Raw genomic sequence first — 23,968 nt, forward strand, 5'->3', positions numbered from 1 at the left:
GCTATCAGACAGACAGCAGCGAAGAAGCAGGCACACGACAGGGAGCTCTCAGAGCATCCAATCATATTCACCTTTTCAGGAAATCACAAATGCCCCAAAAGTGCTTGAAAATAAGATGGAGGTTTTGTAAACTTGGCTTTCCTAATATTTTGCATTATAAAATAGCCGAATCAAGGACAAATTTTCAATTTACATGGACGAAAAGAGAATAAATTAGTTTAAAAAACATCAGTCTAGTATGCTTTTCAAATTTTGTCTGTTAAATTATTTCCCGTCAGCAAGCGAATGACCGACTGGATGCATAAAAGATCGCAAACAGCTGAGAGCTCCCCCTGCTGACCACGTCAGGCGGTGCAGCTGCGTCCCGCTGTCTGATGGGCTTACTGGTGCCTCTAGAGGCCGCTGGGTGTATAGCAGATCGGGAGTGTAGAGGTCTGGACCAGTCGCACTGTCAGGGAGGCACACCACAACAAACTCCCCCTCACACCCCTCCTCCAGCTGGGGAATGGGAGGGAAGTGCCCCAGCAAGAAGGGAGGGTGGGAGGGTAACAACAGACAAACAGTAAATAATAAGAATGTACAATACAAACAACATAAAGCACATTAGCATTAACAAATACAGGAGCTGGTCACTGGTGGGAGGGACACAAACCACAAAAAACACAACACAAATCATACTGAAGGTGAAGCTAAGACACTGACCATAAAATAAACAAATTCTCACTTTAACACAGATGTTTCCTTAACCCTCTGGGGTCCACGAAATTGCCTGCATGTCAAATTCACCGATTCTATATGGTACTGTATCTTTGTGATAATCCAGCAAAGAAATCCAGTTAAAACATCCAGTTAAGAACCTGCAGAGTAGCCCTTTCCACTCTCTCTCTCATCACGAGATCATATGAAACACATCCGGAGTTACGAGCCTACGAAGAGGGGCTGAGATATAAGTCATCTGCCTCTCATCGTGTGGAACTGGTATATTCATGTGTCCATCTACATACACTCAGTAAATGCCTGAAAAAAGGAAAACCCTTCATTCTTTATTCAGCCCCTCATCGGAAACACGTGAAATGGTGTGCAGAGTTTACAGCCGCTGAAGCGGTTTTGAAAAGTAGTGGCGGAGGTAACGGAGCATTTTGATATGAAACATATGAGCATCGTGTTATACGAAGAGATTTTAAGAAGACATACACATACTGAAAAATGACCTCAGACCCGAGAGGGTTAAAAAAATGATTGTGTCCTCAAACATTTAACAATTTAAAAACAAGACTAACACATTGTCAAATGGTAGTGAGGTTAAAAACATTAGAATAAAGAGAAGTCCATCTTGGTGAGTTGGGACCATTTTTGTTTCCTCCTTTATTAAGCAACATTAGATTTGCAGAACGTCCAGTTCACATAACATGACAAATCAGACAGCACTTAATCAGACTACCACTTAATATGTCTATTTTGGGACTTTAAATAATGTGAGACTTGTGTGTATAAAGTTACAGAACTACTTACTACACCACAAAGGATGACAGCACCACGGTTGCTTTAGACCACAGAGATCTGAACTGGCATCTTGTAGACTTTTAACCTTAAGGAGTGAGTCTTTGGAATGTACACTATATGGACAAAAGTATTGGGTCAACACATACAATTACTGAGTTCAGGAGTTTCAGCCACACCCATCGCTAAAAGGTGGATCATACTAAGCATACAGCCTTGCAGTCTTAATAGAAGAACACTGGCAGTAGGATGGGTCGTACTGATGAGCTCAGTGACTTTAAACATGGCACTGTCATAGTTTCATCATGTCACAGTTTGTGAAATTTGTTCTGGTTGATCAACTGTGAAATGGAAGCATCTAGGAGCAACAACAGATCAGCCACGAAGCAATAGACGCCGCAAACTCAGAGCGGGGCAGGCGAGTGCTGAAGCCCACACAGCGCCTATCCTCTATTGAATCACTCACTAAAGAATTCCAAATTGCCTCTGGAAGCAACATCATCAAAAGAACTGCATGTTAGGAGCTTCACAAAATGGGTTTCCAGGGCTGAGTAGTTCCACACAAGCTTAAGATCAAAATAAATGATGCCAAATTTCAGGGGGGGTGGTGTAAAGCACACCGCCACTGGAGCAGTGGAAATGTATTCTGTCAAGTGACCAATCGCACTTCTCTGTCAGTCAGTCTGAAAGACGACTCTGGGTTTGGCCAAAGCCAGGAGAACGTTACCTGCCTGACTGCATTGTGCCAGCAGTAAAGTTTGGTGGAGGAGGGATAATGATATGGGTTGTTTTCAGAGGTTGGTCTAGAATCCTTAGTTCCAGTGAAGGGAAATCTTAATGCTTCAGCAGAACAAGACATTTTGGACAACTGTAGACTTCCAACTTTGTGGGTGCGGTACAGTTTGGGGAAGATCCTTTTCTGTTCCAGCATGACTGAGCCTCAGTGCACAAAGCAAGGTCCATAAAGGCCTGGCTGGGTGAGGTTGGTGTGGAAGAACTTGACTGGCCCTCACGGAGTCCTGACCTCAACCCCATCAAACACCTTTGGGATGAACTAGAACGGAGACTATGAGCCAGACCCTCTCGACCAACATCAGTGTCTGTCCTCACAAAGGCTCTTCTGCATGAATGGGCAAAATATCCCACAGACACTCTCCAAAATCTGTAGAAAGCTTCCCAGAAGAGTGGAAGTTGTTAGAGCTGCAAAGGGGGACCAACTCCATATTAATGCCTCTAGGTGTAATGTGTAGGTGTCCCAGTACGTTTGTCCCTATGGTGTATGTGGTTTGGGAACCCTCACATTGGCTCAGATTTACTATGCACTTGTTACATCTGCTTAACTTCCAGATGTGACAGATTCCAGGATAACAGTCCTGATCTCAGAAAAAGGGGCGAGCATTATGGCAAAAATATAATACTTGTCACAACACACCATATCAATCATGATATTTTACTTTTCTGAGGACAGAACTGACTAAAAGGAGCCTGTACTGCCAAATTTACAACTACAATGAATATAATGGAGTGTCATTTTTATTCAATGTCTCACTTACTGTGTGAAACTAAATCCAATAAACCAGGCCTATTTATGCCTATTATTAGCTTTAAATTTGAACACTCAGTTGGTCATTGTTTTTAAAGCACTGACAACATTCACTATGCAGTTATACTATGCCATACTGCCCACCCCTATTCAAGAGGTACTGATACAAGGTTTGAGAAAACCCAAGTTGGCTGGTTTGAGAAAGTGACTGCCCTGCATCAAGATTATCCTCTTAAGCTCACTTCTGCGGGGTGTCTAGCCTGTAACCGCTTTGGGAAGCTCTGACCACTTTCCATTTAGAGCACAGGTGCACAACTCCGGTCCTGGAGGCCCAGTGTCCGGTCATTTTACTGCTCAACCACACAGGATTCAAACGGTCTGCCGACTGCCAGGTTTAGTTGGAGTGGAGTTTGCGTAGGGAAACTACCAGACTCCAGGATCAGAGATATGCCCCCTGCTTTAGAGACCACAGTTACAGAGAATGTATGTCTGTGCGAGTGTGCGACTGCGTGTGTCTGACCTGTTTGTCAGCTCGGTCTGCGATGCTGTACACCAGAGGAGGGATGGAGCCTTCTGCGGTTTTCCCTACGTCACTGCGGAAGTGCTCACTGGCTGGAAGACAGCTAAAACAAACATGCAGACATGAGACTCTGTGTGACAGAAACAATGGAACCAGACTTCTTTCCTTTATTTTGAGCTGTTTCTTTTGGTCCATTCATCATGAAATTTATACACAATGTAAAGAGCAGCAGGTATTTTCAAATTATGTCTGAAAAATTACAAAAATAGAGAAGAACATTTGTTCTGACAGCAGCGTTATACTCTTAACTCCATCACGGTTGGAGCAAAACCTTGAACCTCCACATTTATTATCCTAATATAATGGGTTTTTTCTGGGTGGGTTTTTTCCTACCCACCCAGCGAGAACGAGGATGATTACAACAACACCGGGGACTAAACTTACATTTATTATTTTTAAAATTTATTACATATAATAACAAAAGCAGATCAGTCCCCGTACGGGCCACTGACCTGCTTTTGGGGAAGTCATGGGCTGCAGGTTAGGGAACCAGGCCCGTGACTGGAAGGTCACAGGTTCAATCCCCTGAGCCAACAGCACATGACTGAGGTACCCTTGAGATAGGCACCTAACCCCCAACTGCTCCCTGGGCGCAGTAGATAGGGCTGCCCACCAAGTGTGCTCAATGCCCCAGAGTGTGTGTGCTCACTAGTGCGTATGTGGTGTTTCACTGCAAGGATGGGTTAAATGCGGAGGTGGAATTTCCCTGTTGTGGGGCTAATAAGGGTCACTTAATGCAACAATCTCCAGAAAATAGATGGCCATGCCACCTTAAAAGACTTTTTTTAAATGCCATCTGCCCTTTACACTGTGTGCAAGTTTCACAATGAATAACGCAGTCCAGAATTACATGTAATAAAATCTGAAAAAGAATGTTTTCTTTATTTAAAAGTTCCTGTTTTGGCTATATTGGTAGAAATATTTATTAAAAACAACAGTCCATTGTAATTTTTTATTGTCCTAATAAATTGATGGAAAAAGGTTAATTAAAATGCTTAAGTATGTGGGTGTGCAGGGACTACAGATGTGTGACAGACAGCTTGGGCATGCGCAATATGGGTAGCATAGTACCTGGCTGGCAATTTGCAGACGTAGCTACAGCCATCCTCTGTCCAGACAATAACTAATCAGCACCTGACACGGATCATCGTTTCATTTGCAGGACTTTGAACATCACCACCAAATTATGGTGGACTGTGATGCTCCAGAACCCAACCCACACTTTTAAAAGGATGGTTCTTCATGGGTTCTTTAGTGAACTCACAAACTGCCAAAAATAGGGACAGCGCAAAGATGGCCATGATGCTCAAAAGCACCGTTTTAAATGCCAGCTGCCCTTTAGATTATGTATAAATCATTTTAAGATAAATGGACCAGAAACAGTCCAGAATTACACAGAATAACATCTTAATGTAAATTAAAACAAAATGTTTTTCCTTCTCATTTGAAGTTAAGTGTGTATGTGTGTGTCATTTGGATATGCTGGTTAATTATTTTCATTAAAAACAACATCCTACTGTATTTTTTGCATGGGCACCCCGACCCCACGGACTACCTGATACAACTTTTGAATGTATTTTTGGTGTCACAGCTTAGTTTATGGGACTACAGATGTGTGACAGACAGCATAGACGTGTGCAATACAGGTAAGCACAGTACCTGGCTGGCAGTTTGTAGATGTAGCTACAGCCATCCTCTGTCCAAATAATAACTTTATCGGCGGCAATAAACTCTCCTCCAGTCCATGCTTGGTCATTCTCACTGGGTACGGAGCAGAGGAGCGAGAAATCCCCCGCATCAAACACCTGTAACACAGACTCTTAAATACCAATTCAGAGTGATACACACGCTCTCACACACACGCTCTCACACACACGCTCTCACACACACGCTCTCACACACACGCTCTCACACACTCTCTCTCACACACTCTCTCTCACACACTCTCTCTCACACACTCTCTCTCTCACACACTCTCTCACACACTCTCTCACACACTCTCTCACACACACACACGCCATTTGTCTAAACATACATAATAATCAGCTGAACTATTGTATAAAATGACTGAAGTGCTATAGCTTCGAGTTTCATTGAAGGCAATATAATTATATAGTTACTATAAACTACATAATTACAATCTGGGCTGGCTTCTAATATAACTCAAATGGCTGATATTCTACATTTGTTTCCACTTAAAGTTTATGTGGTTGTACACACAACAATTCTGAAGCCAACTTCTTATAGTAAAGCCTTGCATAACTTTATCTGCACGCATCTGACTCTTGTTGAGATGTTACATTTACACAATACATTAAAGTCATTTATTTAAAAAATAAAAAATAAAAACACTGGTTCTCTATGATACTGGACCTTTATTCGTTTCGAATTTGCTACTTTGGAAATATTTGTGTTTCCAAACAAATACAGGGAAACACTGGAAGCTCCATACTATTAGTGTGGAAGAGATTATAGCAACATGCAAGGACATCTCAGGATAAATCATCCAGCACAGTGAGCTAAACCAGGTCTGGTCCATAGGGTCTGTCAACTGGCAAAGCCAACAAACTGAAGCCTTTTTCCGGTTTATGTTAATCTGCTTATACTCCTGAAATTTTTGCCAGACTTAAAATCCATAAAAATAATTTTCCAAAGTGTCATTCAAAGTATGTATGTGTATAAAACTGTTAATGTAGTATAAATTGCAGTTAATTCTACTGTACATATTTTTGAACTACCAAAGATAAGAGAATGGTTAAATTAAAGTGAAGCCATATTAACGGTTTGGTAGAGCAAATAAGGTCAAATAATTCCATAATGTTGTTTTGATGGGCATAAATTGATCCACATACACCAGCACCCAGACAAACACTTACCCTCCAGTATTTGGAGCAGACGACGAGCAGGGAGAGCTGAGTGAAGGTGCAGAAGGAGATGCTCTGGCAGCCCTGACAGTAGATCGGCTTAGACTCCTCCTCAAACACAGGGTCCATATCCTGACAGAACATGGACATTCTATTCGTTATGCTGTCTAAAGTAACAGCACTGCCTAAACAGCAAAGTCTGCAAACAACCGGCACCAATCAACACCTCAATCCAACACTCTTCCTGGCTCACAGCTCCAGTGTTGTAAGGACAGGTGCACAACAACATAATTGCAAAGATCTTTTCCCCCTCATTTTTCAGTATTTCTGAATTTTGTTCCAATCATCACAATCACGATAAATCATGAACACAGCATCATGGTCCATATGCGCGCATATATATATAAAATTAGTGTTGTCAAACGATTAAAATATTTAATCGCAATTAACTATGAAATTCTGAGATTAATGGCGATTAATCACATTTTTTAAAAATCTGGAAATGTTATAGAAAAATAAGGATTTTTAAGTGAAATGTTACAATTAAAACGGTGAACACATTTTATGCTAAATGTACTCATGTTAAAAACTGCTGGGACAAGTGAAAACTGTAAGGGAGTTTTATTCACTCACATACTAGGCAGTAATACTGAACCTACAAAACACAGAATTGGATTTGTAATAGATGAGGGAGCTGTAGTCTCAAATATAAGACATGTAGTCACAACTGAACTGAAACAGTAGTGTAACAAAAGAAAAAAACTAAAAACTTCAATTGTGCTGACGTTGTATTCAGTCACAGCCTATAGGACTTCACAGTCCTGCGCAACCAAAAATAAATTGCACAAAGTTGGACTTCATTAGACACGTAGTGTCATACTCACTAACCACGTTTACATGCAGCCTAATAATCTGTTAATAATCTGACTAATAGCTCAATCGGAATAGAATACGTCCATGTAAACACCTCAATCGGAACAGTCTAGTCCGATTGAGGCTGTTCGGAATATGATTTCTATCCGATTGAACGAGGTGGGTAAACCTCTAAATAATCTGATAAATAGAACAATAATAGCCGTGTAAACGCCTGAATCCGATTACACTCCAATCGGAACGTGTAAATACGTTCTGTGCATGCGCGGCATATCATAGCGAAAGGTTTATAACGTTCAGAACACGACGTCTTCCTCTCACCGCTTCCTTTATAAGTACATGTGAAGGACGTTTTCCTGAGTCTGACATCAGTTTAAAGCAATTGAAAACACAAGCACTGCTCACTGCTGCTCATCTCACTGACTGAACTTCACGTGATGTTCGCTGCCATGGCAACGTCTACTCTAAGTGCTACTCCACGCATGAGCTTCATTTTGCATCGAATTACTTGTAAACGAAGATTTTCATCAGATTGTTGAATAGAGTGAGAATAAACACCTCAGTCTGAATCTGTTATTCTGTAAAGATTGGCAAAAATCTTTATATGTAAACAGCCACTTACTCCTCTACTCTTAATGAGAGATGCCGCACACAGTCAAGTCTCAACATGAACTACGGATGACTCACAGGGCCCAATAGAATTTGCGTTAACGGCACTATTTTTTTATCACGTTAAACTGAGATCACATTAAATGTGTTATTATCGCGTTAACTTCGACAGCCCTAATTTTATATTTATATATATATATATATATATATATATATATATATATATATATATATATATATATATATATATATATATATATATATATATATATACACACACATATATATATACATATACACACACATACACACATGTATAACTATTTATGTAACACACATTCACACATGGCACTACAATATTACTATGTGAACATATTTAATGTGCGTTAATACTTTATATTCAAAGTTCTCAAATCTGGATTTCAAATCTGAATCCAGTTTCCAGTCCTGTATTTTGTAAACACTTGTAGTTGAACTGAACTGCTGATGGAGCTGATTGGCCACCTAGAGCTGTACCTGCATTCTGCTCACTTCCGCTGTGATGATCCACACTTTCAGAATTCCAGTAACTGAAACTGCTACCACTGTGTCTTCTGCAACACAACAAAATCCGGAGAAAATGACTCATTTAAGAAAAGCACTTGCACAAAAAGATAAATCAAAACTAAAATCTTGTGACAGAGCTTTAGAGGGTTTGAGAACATGGGCTTGGGCACCTTGGGTGCGATGAGAGCGGATGATGCTCATGGAGCTGATCCAGTCAGGAGATATCTTTGACACCAGTGAGTAAAGAACCTCCAGGCTGGTGGCGTCCACCACCAGGATCTCTGGGTAATGGCCATTACACAGGAGGCGGCCTTCACGCTGTGTACCGATTGTAAACTGGTAAAACTGCAGAGAGTGAGAGAAGGAAAAACAGAGAAAGGTAGACAGGTAAGAGGACGGCTGGGAGGGTCAAGGAGGTAAAATTATCATGTCTGCGGTGCCAGAATAGCACAGCGATGTCAGTGGCAACGTAATACAGTGTTCTCAGCAATAGTGAGGTGCAAAAAATGCTTTGTTGGCAAGTGGAATTTACATAAACCTAGTTGATATAGCCAACGATGCTTATCTTTGGAAAGTTGTGAGCTTACTAGAAGATTATTTAACATATTTCAGGATGTCTTTTACTAGTTTTAGGTCATTTTAGTAAGTAAAGTTTTATCAGTACACTGGAAGATAATCGTTTATTTCAAGCATATTTCTTAAAACTTAAAAAAGTGAAATCATCATCAACATAGTGAGATAATTTGACTTTACTTGACTTTGAAAATAACAAACAAGTACAAAATGGTTAAAAATAAGTTACTTATAACAAGCTAAAAACAGGATGCTATACAGAATTGTCTACAGCACATTCTCCATCAGTCTGAAACACCCTTTCACAATGCAAACAACTTTTTAATCATGCAAAGAGTTCTTTGGGTGTTCATGGTTCTACACAGAACCATTTTCTTTATTGAAAAGAACCCTTGAAGAGCCATCTCTTTAAATGTGCAGTGTTTTTTTTCCCCTTTTAGCCAGAAAACTGAATTTGTAAACTCAAAATGTGACAAGTCACGTTAAGAGTTTTATTCCATAAGAAGAGTCAAACGTAAAAATGACGTCAATGTTGATCCGCGTTCTCACCGAGACGCATCGTGCGTCGTACAGCAGAGCTTCATACGCTACGCAACACCGTTGGACGCAGTGCGTTCGGTGTGCGGCAGCCTTAACAGTGTAGCTCATAACTGTAGCGTAATATGTTTAAGCAATAGAAGACGAGAAGGAGTGTGTTACCGCAAAAGAACATCACAGCTGTGACTTGGTCGCCGTATAGTGTTTGTGGTGAAATAACAGCAGTTAGAGAGCTTCTCAACCAATCAGCTTGCGTGGTTTTATAAAGTACGGCAGAACTGTAGTACTATAGTAGTGTAATATGTTTTAAGCGTTGTATAATGATCTCTGGTGTAGTAGTGACAGTGTAGTTAGCTCTGTAACCATGTAGTACACTGAGGCAGTGCAGTATAATGAACAGTGCTGTCAGGATGCTGTGCAGTGGGAGCGTTACCTGTATTCCTGTGTGGGCACAGGCCAGCTTGGTGAACTCAATACAGCGGCCATCGTTCACATCCCACAGACACATCTCTCTACAGAGAAAAATACATTATACAACTGAACACACACAGCCATGCAGAGAGATCATTATATATACACACAGCACTGTAGAAAGCCAGAGACCAGCCTTCATTCATTTAGAAAAGGGGTGTCCAACTCAACCACTAAAAGGGCCATGTTAAAAATCTCAACAAATCTGTGGGCCAGAGAACAGCTATGCTTCATCATCAACATTCTGATACGACCCAAACTGGCCACTGTTTATTCAAAATGCCAAAACAAATGTAGGAAGATGTAGCAGAAATATTACATGAGCACTTGAATTTTAAAAAAAAAGAAGAAAAAAAAAAAAGCTTATCAGCCCAGTTTTATCAACCCTACACCTGCTGCCAGTTAAATTCCGCATTGATTTTAAAAATCCTATAAAGCTCTAAACACACTCGTCCCTCAGTACCTGAACTTCTCTCCTGCTGTGAACCATCACGCCTACTTAGATCACAAGGTGCTGCTTATTATTAATACCTAGAATTAATACACTTACATCAGGGGGGAGAGCCTTCTCATACAAAGCCCCCCAGCTTTTAAATAATCTCCCAGTCAGTGTTTGGGACTCAGGCTAAAAATGTGTTTTGGTAATTAGTCTTGGTAGACAAAAGGTGCAGATCTGGGGACTCGGGGTCTTAGAGTATCATGGTAAACTGGAAGTGCTGTCGTCCCGCTGCTCTCACACTTACTCAGGTCTGCTGACGGTGGAGTGGAGGGATGCTGACATCTAAGGGAGCCTGATGTCTCTGTTACTTTTCTGGTTTCTCCCTTTCAGTTAGGCTGTAATAACTAGACCTGCCGGAGTCTCTGCTGCTCTGTTACACTGTAATCTGTGATCTGTCACTCTTTAGAGAACTATAGTTGAACAGCTGCCCATCCTGTGCGTCTGATGCTGTTGCCTCTTCTGCCTTGATTGAGTGGCACTGCTCGCCGGTCTTCTGGACCGTTTCAGCAAAGCAAATATATCAAATACTTTAAGCTTCAGTGTGCCCAAATATGGCCTTTATTACATCAAAGGAATTTGGAGACTGAACAACAATACAACAGTAGATTTCTTGTCTGATGTGTCTTCTGTTTCCTTTCCTCAGTGAGGTTTTTCTTGACAGCTAAACATCCTTTCAGACCCACCGTGTCAAGACGTTGTCTCTCATTGCAAAAATGGACAAACACCTGTGAATTTTCAGATCTTAAGCAGCTTGATTTTCTCCTTGAAGTGCCGTTTATCTGATGGGGCAGTTTTGGTGTCTCCCAGCTCTTCCAGGTGGTTGTTTGGAGCCCCATTTTCTTTGTAGTTTTTAATTATTTTTTAATCACTTTTTCTTTGTGCAAGTGGATTATCTTATATGTAATCTCGTCTGAAACATCCCCTGAAAAATGAATAGCTTGTAAACGGCTCTTGAATGTAAATTGAATAAATGAAGGGTCTTCAACTCCTTACACTGTTAAATCATTATATAAACCTACTGCTGTAAACACTACATATCATTCAGGAACATCTTTTATGTAGAGATTCCTCAACTCTCATATACGGACACAAACTCAAACGGCCACACACTCAGTCTGTACCCACCCGCTCTCTGACGCGCTGACCATGTACTGTTTGTCACTGCTTGCACTGGCCTTGGAAAGACAGGTGATGGAGGTGGTGTGTCCGAACAGCAGAGCCCGTGGGTTAATCTGCACAGCCAGGGAACAGACAGACATGCCACTACTAACTAGAGCAAACTGAGAGGTATAAATGTGAAATGAACAACATTCAAAGACTGAATAATGAAAAGCCATGATTTTAGTAGATAAAGGAACAAAAAGAGAAGTGAAAGAGAGGAGAGGCGGGAAGAGAAAAGGACAGAACAGGAGAGGAGAGGAGGGAAGAGAAAAGGACAGAACAGGAGAGGAGAGGAGGGAAGAGAAAAGGACAGGACAGGAGAGGAGAGGAGGGAAGAGAAAAGGGCAGGACAGGAGAGGAGAAAAATTGAGAGGAGAGGAGAGGAGAAAAAAGGATAGGACAGGAGAGGAGAGAAAAGCAGAGAAGAGAAGAGGAGGGAAGAGGACAGGACAGAAAAGAAGGGAAGGGAGGAGGGGGAGGAGAGAAAAGGATAAGACAGGAGAGGAGAAGAGGGAAGAGAAAAGGACAAGACAGGAGAGGAGGGAAGAGAAGGGAGAAAAGGAGAGAAGAGGAGAGGACTGAAAAGAAGAGAAGGAAGAAGAGATGGGAGAAGAAAAGAACAGAAGAGGAGAGGGGAGGAGAGAAAAGGATAAGACAGGAGAGGAGAAGATGGAAGAGAAAAGGACAGGACAGGAGAGGAGGGAAGAGAAGAGGAGAGAAAAGGAAAGGAGAGGACAGGAGGGAAGGGAAAAGAAGAGAAAAGAAGAGAAGAGAAGAGATGACAGGAGGGAAGAGAAGAGGGGAGGAGGAGAGGAAAGGAGGGAAGAAAAGAGAGAAAAAGGAGAGAAGAGAAGAGGAGAGAAGAGAAGAGGACAGAAGGGAAGAGGAGAGTTGAGAAAAGGACAGAAGGGAAGAGGAGAGGAGAGAAGAAAGACAAAAGAGAAGAGGAGAGAAAAGAAGAGGAGAGGAGAGGAGAGGAGAGAGCTGTTCACCTCGAGGTCAGGGGTCAGGTCCCAGATGCAGATCTGACCATCGTGGCAGCCGCTGATGATGGTGGCCAGGTCGTCCATCACCAGCAGGCTGGAGATGCAGTGTGTGGGCGCGTTGCGGCTCCACAGCACTATGGGTAATACCAGACTGTTTCCCGACATGTTTTCTCTCAGACTACGACAGAGAGAGAAAACGACAATAAACACGCTGTGGGGCGAGTTCACGACACCAACGGACCAACAGAGAACCAGCCTCGACTTCCAGATCATACTGAGCAGAACAAACTGCTCCATCGCCGCTTCATACACGCCAGGGTCTCGCAAGCCGAATGTCAACAACAGCCATAATGTCCTTTCAACAAAGATCAAGTCACCTAGCATAGGCCAAAAAATGAGGGGGGGGGGGGGGGGGGGGGGAACTAAAATTACTTTGTCTTTATATATATATATATATATATATATATATATATATATATATATATGCTAGCTAGCTGCTTTTCTCACATCTCCAGCAGGAGACATTCACAACATTGTTATAGTATAACAGAATAGTGCAGTATAATAGTTTCTTCTCTCTCGATGTTGGACTTTTTCAATGCCAAAGTGAGCGTCTCATTTGCTTCATTTCCCCGTTCCACCTTAAATGTAACTCCACGGCACCATTTAAGGTGGGACAGGACAACTGGAACAAGAAGCTGGCGAATGCGAAGCGACTTCAGCCTTTAACTTTTTAGTGTTTGGCAGTTTCTCGTTGCAGATTAAACATATCAGGAAACCAGCTGGAGTCTGTTCATCTCCAAATTGTCGATGTTCGTCTTTAACCTCTCTTTGCCTTTGTGTCAGCTACTAGCTTGGCGAGACTGTTCTCTGCGTTGCTATGGTGACCAGCCGTCTGCGCTGATCTTCAGGGTTAAAGGGTGAATCAGCAGTTCTACATTAACTCCAGCGTTTAAGACCATTTACTGTTAAACTGTGTTGAAGGATCAGCAGAGCTTTATTTTACTGTAAAGGAGGAAGATTTTATTATTACCTACTGATCTGATTCTGCTGTGGACCGTCTGCAGGGCAGTAAAAGAGCCACATGTTGCCAACCCCTGATATGTGGACACTAAGCAGCAAAACCCATTTTGAATGAATTGTTTTTCTGGTGCCACTAAAACCAGCACATTTACATATATCTGCTTACAGAGCCTACAGCCGCTTAGCACCGCCCCTTCACGCTGAAGTTATAGGGAGTGTTTCTGATTGTGGGAATTAGACTTCTGTGCAGTGAAACACCCACATACATGCACACTAGTGAACACACACACTAGGGGGCAGTGAGCACACTTGCCCGGAGCGGTGGGCAGCACTATCCACAGCGCCTGAGGAGCAGTTGGGGGTTAGGTGCACTTCAGTCACGTACTGTCAGCCAAGAGGATCAAACCGGCAACCTTCCGGTCTCAAGGCTGGTTCCCTAAGCTCCAGCCTCAAAATTGTTTACAGTGGTGGTGATAGGAACCAGACATCCATCTCACAGACAAGCTCCCTCACAGAAAGTTACGACATGAAATAGTTATGAATTCACTGCGTTTACTGGTGACATTAGATTCACATGAGAAACCATGTGACCTCACAAGCTAAAGAGATCTGAGAGGACATCACACCCCCCCACCCCCCACCCCACTCCCCAAATCTGGCCTCCATCCACCGAGGGGTTCTCACTAAAAGCCACTGCTTTTCATTACCCAGAAGAGCAGAATAGATCTGTAAAATCATTCAATCAATCACTAACCAGCAGAGCGAAAACAGCCAGGCGTGCACTGTCAATACATTCCGCACCCACCCCTGCCTGCTCAATGTGACGGAGCCAGAATTAAAACGTCACTCTTTATTCGCTCAGTGATCTGGGACAGTGCGTAGGGACAGCATGATGCCAACGTGCAAGACAATGCACTTTATCACAACACGGATATGAAGCAGGAATACACCAAACTGAAAACATGACAACATATCCTGAGTGTAGAAATAAACAAATAAACTTTTTTTTTTTTGCTTTTTCTACTCTGGATTACTCTAACACAGTCACTGTGCTGAGTACAGACTGCATCTGTGGTGCCATCCCACTCAGGCTGCCACAATCACTCAGTTAACAACAAATTCATTAAAATTCGTCTGAAATGAGCATCTTTGCACAATAAATGCATATTTTAACCCCTTAAAGTCCCAGATTTATTACAAACCAAGGCTCATTACTCACAAACTACAGGGACCTCGGTGCAAACAGGTTGAGCTGTTCTTAGGTTATACACTCTTAAACTAGATGGGTCTTTAAGGGTTCTTCTATACAGAACCATGAACATTCATGTGTGATTAAAGAGTTCTTTAACAGTTTCTCCAACTGTGCTGTAGATGGTTCCATGTAGAACCTTTCTGAAAACCCAAAAAGGGTTCTGCTATTGTTACACTCTCAAGCCTATAAGAACAGAAGAACCCGTTTGGGTGCTATATAGAACCCTTTTCAAAATGGTACTATACAGAACCATATACAGCACGTTCACCATCAATCTCAGGAATCCTTTCAAGATGCAAAGCACCCTTAAATCATGCAAGTGGTTCTTTGAGTGTTCATGGTTCTATACAGAACCATATGCAGCACATTATCAATGTGAACAACCTTATCATGGTGCAAAGCACCCTTTAATCATGCAAGTGGTTCTTTGAGCGTTCATGGTTGTATGCAGAACTATTTTCTTTACTAAAGAACCCTTCATCATCATCATCATCATCATCAGAGTGTGCAATAGAAGCCCGACGGGTCGCGACCTGTGGTTAAATTCTCCTGCAGCGCTCTCTTACAGTTAGAACCAGGGCCTGAAGAACATACCTGGTTACGTTGTATTGGTTTTTTTATTAAGTTTTTTTTTTTTTCATAAATTGGGTTATTGCTCAGAAAAAAGCCCCATATCAGGAAAAACTTGATAGTTTCATGATAGTTTTGAGAAGATTTAAGCATAAAACACATTAAGAAAGAAATTTGATGCATATTTCTGACAAACCTGTATCAAAACTGACAGACTAAAGGCTATATGTACACACACACACACACACACACACACACACACACACACACACACACACACACATCTGTATATAAAATTACTCCAATAACAAAGCGTAAGAGACATATTGAACGTAGTCATAGTAAATACCAGTTTGGTTATGTAAAATATGGGGGGGGGGGCACTACATGTATGCGCAAGTACCATCAAGAACCAGTTTCAAACACTGCGTTCCAATAAAACCTCACACAACAACTCCAACACATTGTAGTACTTACACAGAAACATTGGTGTAATGTGAGAGACTCATCATTCACATCACACTATTGAGGCCACACGACTCCTTTTACATATAATAACATTCATTTATATGTAAACGATCACATCACAGGCCTCACATCGATATTACTATTAAAGAGACCACGCAATACCTGCACACTACATACTGCCCTTCAGACCAATAACCACCTATCTAGCACCACATCTCGCATTCCAAAGATGCTTTCCGATCAGAAGACTGTATCAATACACAAGTTGCATGATTTTCTAAGCCTAAATAACACGTTAACACGCGTTTCAGAGTTTTAACTTGCATTAGTGGATGCAGAGACAAACTGTGTTCACAGACGGTGGTTTTCAGAAGGGTCACTGAGCCCAGGCAGTGATTTCTGCACCAGAATCATGTCTGTTTTTAACACAGTGCTGTCTGAGGGCCCAAAGTTCACAGCCAGCAAATGCTGGTTTTCTGCTTTGTCCCTCGCATACAGAGATTTCTCCAGATTCTCTGCCCTTTTAGCAGTGCTACATTAACACAGCAGTAGCTCAGCTCGGCTGTGAGCTCTAGTCTAAGGCTTCTCTGTCTGCTGGGTGTATAAGGTTTGACACAGATCCGGGCAATATGACAGTTTTTATGATCATAATGATACATTATATTACAATATGCCTCTCTGAGCATGACATGGATATCGTTTGTACTCAAACACTTCACAACTGCATGTTTGACTACAGGGCTGTTTAATTTGATTTAGTGCAGAACAGTGTTGAAAACACACGACTAGATTCATATTTTTGGTAGTATTTTAAATCAAAGTACAAGAAAAAATAAAAAATCCATACATCATTCCAGTCACTGCACTTGTGGTAATAGCAGAACGCTTTTTGGTGCTACACAGTACCAATTTTTTAAAAAAGTAAAAGCGCTCCAAATGGAACCGTCTACAGCACACACCATCAATCTGAAGCACCCTTTCACCATGCACAGATCGCGCAAAGGCTTCATTGAGTGTATAGAACCATTTTCTTGACTGAAGAACCGTCGTTTTTAGGTCTAGGCCATCATTTAAACTGCAGCTCTTGCGATTTCAGTTACAGCAAAGCGCCTAATCGTTCATCTGCATCCGTAACCCACACAGACTCAGAACCACGAGGAGAAATCGCAAGAGAACATTTACCTCACAAGTTTGTGCCGTTTCATGGAAACCCTGACTCTCCGAAACATCGCTTTGATCTTCACCAAGGGAGGCAGCCTCATCCTGACTTTGGAGTTCTCCATTCGGGAAGCAGAAGTGAAAAGGACGTTTTTTCCCTGCACTAAAAGCGGCGCAGCTCTCAGAGTCTCCGTCACCAGCACAGCGGCGAACTACTGAGCACAACTATAGGAGAGACCATCTGTGCTGCCTAACTAATCAATGACAAACAGTCCACAACAGACAGAGAGCAGCATGTGGGACAGGAACTCCAGCACAGCTGATTGAGTCAGAGTTCAGTTCAGATAAAACAGTGTTTGATTAGGTTCTACGATGGTGCTCAGAAGAGACCACTCAGAAAAACTCCTGCTGACCCTCACAGGTACTCAAGTACTCGGTTGACCGTTCCATAGGTCAGTATTAGAACACTGAAATCGATAATCGAGTATTCATTACGCGTCATCACAGGACTGGAGAGAAAATAAGCAGGTTACCAAATCAGGAAGACGCTGGTTTTACGTTTTAACAGGACTATATAATCATTATATTATATATATAATTAGATTATAGATTAGACATTAGATTATATATAATCAGTCATTTGTTCAGTGCGATTGCCTAAGTGCCCTTAGTAAGCAGACAATGGGAAACTCCGGGTCGACGTGAGTCAATCAGATTTCTGCTTTTCAACCGGCCAATAAACTCACAGAATAAGTAAAGGTAAGGGTTAAACTCAAACGTCATGCCACGGGCTGGTGGGTTATTTATTTATTTACTTACTTAAAACATCAAGTTTAAATATTACATACTACTACATGTAGTATAATGAGGAAACTCTTCTAAATCAGTTCCAAGTGGCCTAAAGTAATGAAAGCAGGCTTCACTGAAGATCCAACATTACCCATTTTTTTTATTGATTACATGTCATTTCTACTTTTATTTACAATCAAACTTTCTATAAACCCTTTAAGAGATAAACATTCACCTTTCCGCCACCTGGTTTGAAGCATTTCTTCACAGTGGTGCTCAGACAAGCTCATACAGCTTATGGTCATATAACCTACGGACCAAACGAGATAGAGTTCACATATTAACACTGACAGGTTAATAAAGCATTATTTCAAGGAAAGAGATGGCAAAGGAGAAGCTTGTGGAGTCCAGCACTGAACTACACAGATCAGGGAGACTCCCACAGGGAAGTGACCGCTAAACTTGGTCAATCGAGTGATTAAGTGACCCTTATTAGTCCCACAAGGGGGAAATTTCACCACATACACACTAGTGAACACACTCTAGGAGGCAAAGCAGTGGGCAGCCCTGTCCACAGCGCCCGGGGAGCAGGTGGGGGTTAGGCGTCTTGCTCAAGGGCAGGTCAGTCAAGTACTGCCAGCTCAGGGGATTAAACCGGTCACAGGGCTGGTTTCCTAACCTCCGGCCCACAACTGCCCCACAGAGCTGTCCTGAATGACACAGCACTCCTACATCGCAAGCTGCTCATGAGTCAGGGGAGTTCGAGCACACACTTAAAAATGATGGTTCTTCAGTAAAGAAAAGGGTTCTGGATTAGAATCATGAACACTCGAAGAACCCTCTGCATGATTACATGGCTCTTTACATGGAACTGGTTCTTCAGATTGATGGAGAATGTGCTTTAGATCAGGGTGGCAAACTCAACTCCAGTAAAAAGGCCACATTTAAAAAATCTCCTCCAATCTGTCAGCAGAGAAAAAAAAATGTATTTCATTTTTAATGAATGCTGTGCTGTAACCCTTACCGGACACTGTTTATTAAAAAACGCAAACACTTCGACAGTAAAACACAGACCTTTGTAATAGACCTCAAAATATTACATGAACAGCTGAAACATTGAAAATGTAAACGTCCCCAGGAGCTCGGTCCTTTAAACCCGCCTATTTGCTTGAACTAGACACCCGGCATCCTTTCCTTGCTGCAGGTTTATTAAGCCTCGGGCTCAGTTTCTGAGCTGCTGAGCTGACGTTCAGGGCTCATGTTGGTTGAACCGAAGCTGAAATGCATTTTGGTGATATGACTGGTGTGGAACTGTGTAGAATTGAGGTGTAACTGCTGTCCCATAGTTTGTTGCTGGGGTAGGAAAGCTGGAGCACATTACACAGCAGTGCATGCTGGGGACTGTAGTGCAGCACATTGTGAAACAGGCTAATAATAGGATTGAATTGCGTGGGGGCCTGATTTTGTGTTTGACACAGGGGCTTTAGATGGTTCTAACCAGAACCTTTCTAAAAAGGGTTCTATATAGCACCAAAAGAGCTCTTCTGTTGTTACAAGTCTGGCATCGTAACTATAGAAGGACTCTTCTCTCTTTAATCATGCAAAAGGTTCTTTGAGTGTGTATGGTTGTATACAGAATCATCGTCTATACTAAGGAACCCTTGAAGAACATTTTTGTTTTTTTTAAAGAGTGTATGGAAAATTAAATTTTAAAATGTAAGGTTGACACCAGATGTGGACGAAGTACACAAATCATGTACCTGAGTTAAAGTAGAGATACCCAAGGTAAAACATCACTCCAGTAAAAGTAGAAGTTCCTCCCTTTAGACCTCCACTTGAGTAAAAGTACTGAAGTATTTGCCTTCAAATGTACTTAAGTATAAAGTAAAAGTACTAAAAGAGTAATTCTGGCTCTGATGTCCTGTTATCATTTTTATAACCAAACTGGCTTCATGAACTCATTTCAGGTGAAAGTCCTCCAGCGTCTCTCTTGGTAAACCAGTCTTTTAATAGAAGGTCATTAATTAGTGACGCTGACGTCTATTAAAATGATCATAAGCACAAAACACTGAAGGTAAACAGTTTCCATCAGGGAGAACCGAGTGGCTCTGAAATCACTTTTTACACACAAGCAAAGTTTCAGTTTCAGATTTATTTACAACTTAGTTCCAAGTTTAAGTTGAATAAAAACTGGCTTTAAACTCAGGATCACAGATGAGCTCCTTTACTATGTTGATCTGTAGGCGTCTGTTCATAAACATAAACCAGCCCAAACTCATTTACTATAAAATGAAATGGTGTTTGTAGAAATTCAGAAAAAAGCCGCGTCAGTCTCGACTGCATATGTGGACATATTTCTATATTGAGCTCTATTTACACAAAGTTAGGTTAGTTCATCATTTATGTTGAACAGACTCTCCCAAAGTTTTACGCTGCTGCGCTGACGTTGAACCGCGTGCTGCACTGGGTCGGTCTGACCAACAGGTCAAAACCAGCTCTAAACAAAGTGACCGCTGGGCCCTGATTGGTGCTCTGGCTTTGCGCTTCTTTCGTTTTGACATGTTACATTTTTATACACACAGAAACCAAAAGGAACGACAGATTTCTCAGAATGTAGGAAAAAGTCAGATATTAGACTCTGAAATGTAGTGGAGTGAAAGGAAAAAGTCGCCCAGTAATGGAAATACTTCAGTACAGATACACGAAAAAACTACTTAAGTACAGAAACTAATTACATTTACTGAGATACTGTCCTCCACTGGTTGACACCAAGCTACTGCTGAGCGATGTGACGCCTGTACCAGGACATTGTTTGAGATTTAACAACATTTTTAGTGATTTACTCGCTAATCAGATGATGAAACAGCAGTTTTCCTTTTGCCACGTGTGCTGTTAATATTTTTAGATCATTTATTCTATTCTGTGTGCTTTACTTACAATATCCAGGACCTGATCGTTCAAGGGGAATTCCACTAATTTTCCAAAACCAAATAACTGACATGCACACAGAGCCATTCACAGTGGTTTGGAGCGAAATGGTTGATTGTAGAGACTCAGATGTCTCTACAGTGGTGGTGATAGGAAGCAGGGGTCGCCATGACTACAACACAAACACAGACATTTTATTTACCATCCTAAACCAGCAGTGAACCTACACGGGTCTAAGCTTGAATGTTAAATGTTGATAAAATAGTGGAAAAGTGAAAAACAGTACCTTTGGGGAGGATTAAGCCCTGCATGCACCTCTCCACTATGAATGGATTAAAAAAAAAAACATTTCTGGGCCAAAATCTGATTTCAAAACTGGCGGCGTATTCATAACCATGGGACCACTTTCTGTGAGGGAGCTCTTAAAAGTTATTTCCAGCCATAGAGCACCAGACTAATCTCTCTTTGAACTGAGAAAAACCAAAGGTGAAATACTCAAAACTGAAGGTCATTAAATCTGACAAAACCGTGTGACTGGTTTGTAGCATTTGGTTCATTAATGCAAAAAAAATGCATGTTTTTCTAGATGGTTCTGGCAACCACGCTTGCATAGATCACGGCGTGACTAGCAAGCCGACCGCCTCTTTTTACTGAAAGTCCCGCCTTTCTCCACATGTTGAGCGTAATGAGCTTTTCTATTCATGTTTTAACCAGTGAACTGTGTCCTGCTTTATACCGTCCCTGTTGTGACCGGCGGTGAGGGCAGCGATAAGCTACAGCCAAAGAGAGCACAAGACACGAGTGAGAGGAAAGCATTCTCTCTCCCAGGGATGGGCAACATGACAATATACACCGACCGATCAGGCATAACATTATGACCACCTCCTTGTTTCTAAGCTCAATGTCCATTTTATCACTATGTAGCTGCACTTTGTAGTTCTACAGTTACAGACTGTAGTCCATCTGTTTCTCTGGTACTTTGTTACCCTGTTCTTCAGTGGTCAGGACCCCCATGGACCCTCACAGAGCAGGTACTGTTTGGGTGGTGGATCCTTCTCAGCACTGCAGTAACACTGACGTGGTGGTGGTGTGTTAGTGTGTGTTGTGCTGGTCTGAGTGGATCAGACACAGCAGCGCTGCTGGAGTTTTAAAACACCTCAGTGTCACTGCTGGACTGAGAATAGTCCACTGTGGGCAGCGTCCTGTGGGCAGCGTCCTGTGGGCACTGATGAAGGACCAGAGGATGACCAACACAAACTGTGCAGCAGCAGATGAGCCACTGTCTCTAACTGTACATCTACAAGTTGGACAGGCAAGGTAGGAGCGTCTAATAGAGTGGACAGTGAGTGGACACGCGCAGTGGAAAAAAGCGCATGAACTTAGATCCGACCGTCACATTAAGGTCGCACGGCCATGAATCGGATACGTATCCGAACTAGGACCACATATGAAAGTGGCTCAGGCCGGATTTGCGTCCACACAGCCCTGAAAACACCAGATCTGAGTCACATTAGGGCAAAAAAACTGATTTAACCAACGAGGCTCATAATGTGAACGTAGCCTAAACACCAATATCTGAAGCACTGACCCAGAAGGTCCCCAGTCTGACCCGCCTACCCTAGGGGCAGTGGTCTCCAACCCTTGTCTTGGAGAACCGCCTTCCTGTTCCAACCTGAATCCAATAAACTGCCCCGCCCCTTCCTTAACGCTATGCCATCTGATCCAGCCAATCAGGAGCTTGGAAAGTGGCTGATTCTCTGGAGCAGGTGTGGCAAATCGCGGCAGGCTCAGCAAGACCAGAGCTGGAGACCACTGCCCTGGGGTACACTGGGTGTACTTAGTGTGTCTGCACTGGATTTGCCGCAGTGTTTTCAGACGCCACTCCAAGGTGGAACCCCAAAATAGTGCACTATATAGTGTGTAGTGCACAGTTCCAGGCACATTGTGTTCCTCTTGACCACTGCTGCCCTCAGGCCTCATATTAATAAACGCTGGCTTGACATTTGCCTTAACGAGGCTGACCTGAATCGCACCGGGTACCGAAATACGCCTGGGGGAAAACCGCGATACCGAGTTTGGCTGATATCGCCCAGCACTAACGTCACAGGGAATAAAGCCACTCTGCACCTGATTACAGCCAGAAAGACCCTGAGAAGACCACCAACGCCGCCACAGCCGTTCATTCAAGGACATAAAGGAACACAAGCCGCGGTAAATGAAGGTTTCCAGTATAAAACTGTATAAAACTGATGTTAACCTGACACAGCACGGTGTCCATCACCACCATCACCACCAGCACCACTGCAGCGTCGCACCTTCGGGGCCGGTTTATTCACTCATTCTGGGTTCATATTGTAGTTAAACGCGCTCTGGTGAGGCGTATCTTACCGTAAGGTCCTCTACAGCAGCATGCCCCGCCTGCGGGACGATTTAAGCGGGATGAGAGCAGAAATTCGCGGCAGTGTTTGATGTTGTTCTCCCGTAAATTCGTCCTCGGACTGCAGTCAGCTGATCCGCGCAGCGCGCTGACGTCACCACGTACGACGCCTGCCGTGCGCGCTCGGAACGGTGCTGCCGACTAGCGGCCAGACTGGACACTGCAGCTGCATCTGATCTCGTTCTACTTCTTTCACTGTTTCCTTTATTCGTTTTACATTCATTCCTTTTTAAACTTTATAACAGGAGAAAATAAATAAAAAATAAAATACTGTGGGTATCAGAAAAATTCAGCAAACGGATTTTATATATATATACATACATACACACACACACATCAGGCATAACATCATGACCACCTCCTTGTTTCTACACTCACTGTCCATTTTATCAGCTCCACTTACTGTATAGCTGCACTTTGTAGTTCTACAGTTACAGACTGTAGTCCATCTGTTTCTCTGATACTCTGTTACCCCCTTATACCCTGTTCTTCAGTGGTCAGGACCCCATAGACCCTCATAGGGCAGGTGCTGTTTGGGTGGTGGATCATTCTCATTACTGCAATAACATTGATGTGGCGGTGGTGTGTTAGTGTGTGTTGT

The 23,968-nt window shown here is 42.4% G+C and overlaps 1 protein-coding gene across 2 annotated transcripts in view; it reads right to left on the bottom strand.

Annotated features, from left to right (window-relative positions):
* Positions 1-23,487, bottom strand: part of LOC108444384 (WD repeat-containing protein 7) — a 269,505-nt gene extending 246,018 nt beyond the window's left edge. The window contains exons 1-9 of one of the 2 annotated variants that reach the window (XM_017725554.2): positions 23,319-23,487; positions 12,749-12,920; positions 11,721-11,827; positions 10,059-10,137; positions 8,686-8,860; positions 8,486-8,562; positions 6,500-6,619; positions 5,283-5,428; positions 3,564-3,666 (exon numbers count right to left, since the gene is read on the bottom strand). In XM_017725554.2, the coding sequence (XP_017581043.2) occupies positions 3,564-3,666; positions 5,283-5,428; positions 6,500-6,619; positions 8,486-8,562; positions 8,686-8,860; positions 10,059-10,137; positions 11,721-11,827; positions 12,749-12,907 (966 nt within the window). In that variant the 5' untranslated portion in view covers positions 12,908-12,920; positions 23,319-23,487. The remainder of the gene's footprint in view (positions 1-3,563; positions 3,667-5,282; positions 5,429-6,499; positions 6,620-8,485; positions 8,563-8,685; positions 8,861-10,058; positions 10,138-11,720; positions 11,828-12,748; positions 12,921-23,318) is intronic. The other variant, XM_017725555.2, reaches the window with a different exon arrangement.
* Between the last annotated feature and the right edge of the window lie 481 nt (positions 23,488-23,968).

The sequence above is a fragment of the Pygocentrus nattereri genome, chromosome 16, assembly GCF_015220715.1.
Source record: "Pygocentrus nattereri isolate fPygNat1 chromosome 16, fPygNat1.pri, whole genome shotgun sequence".
NCBI lineage: Eukaryota > Metazoa > Chordata > Actinopteri > Characiformes > Serrasalmidae > Pygocentrus > Pygocentrus nattereri.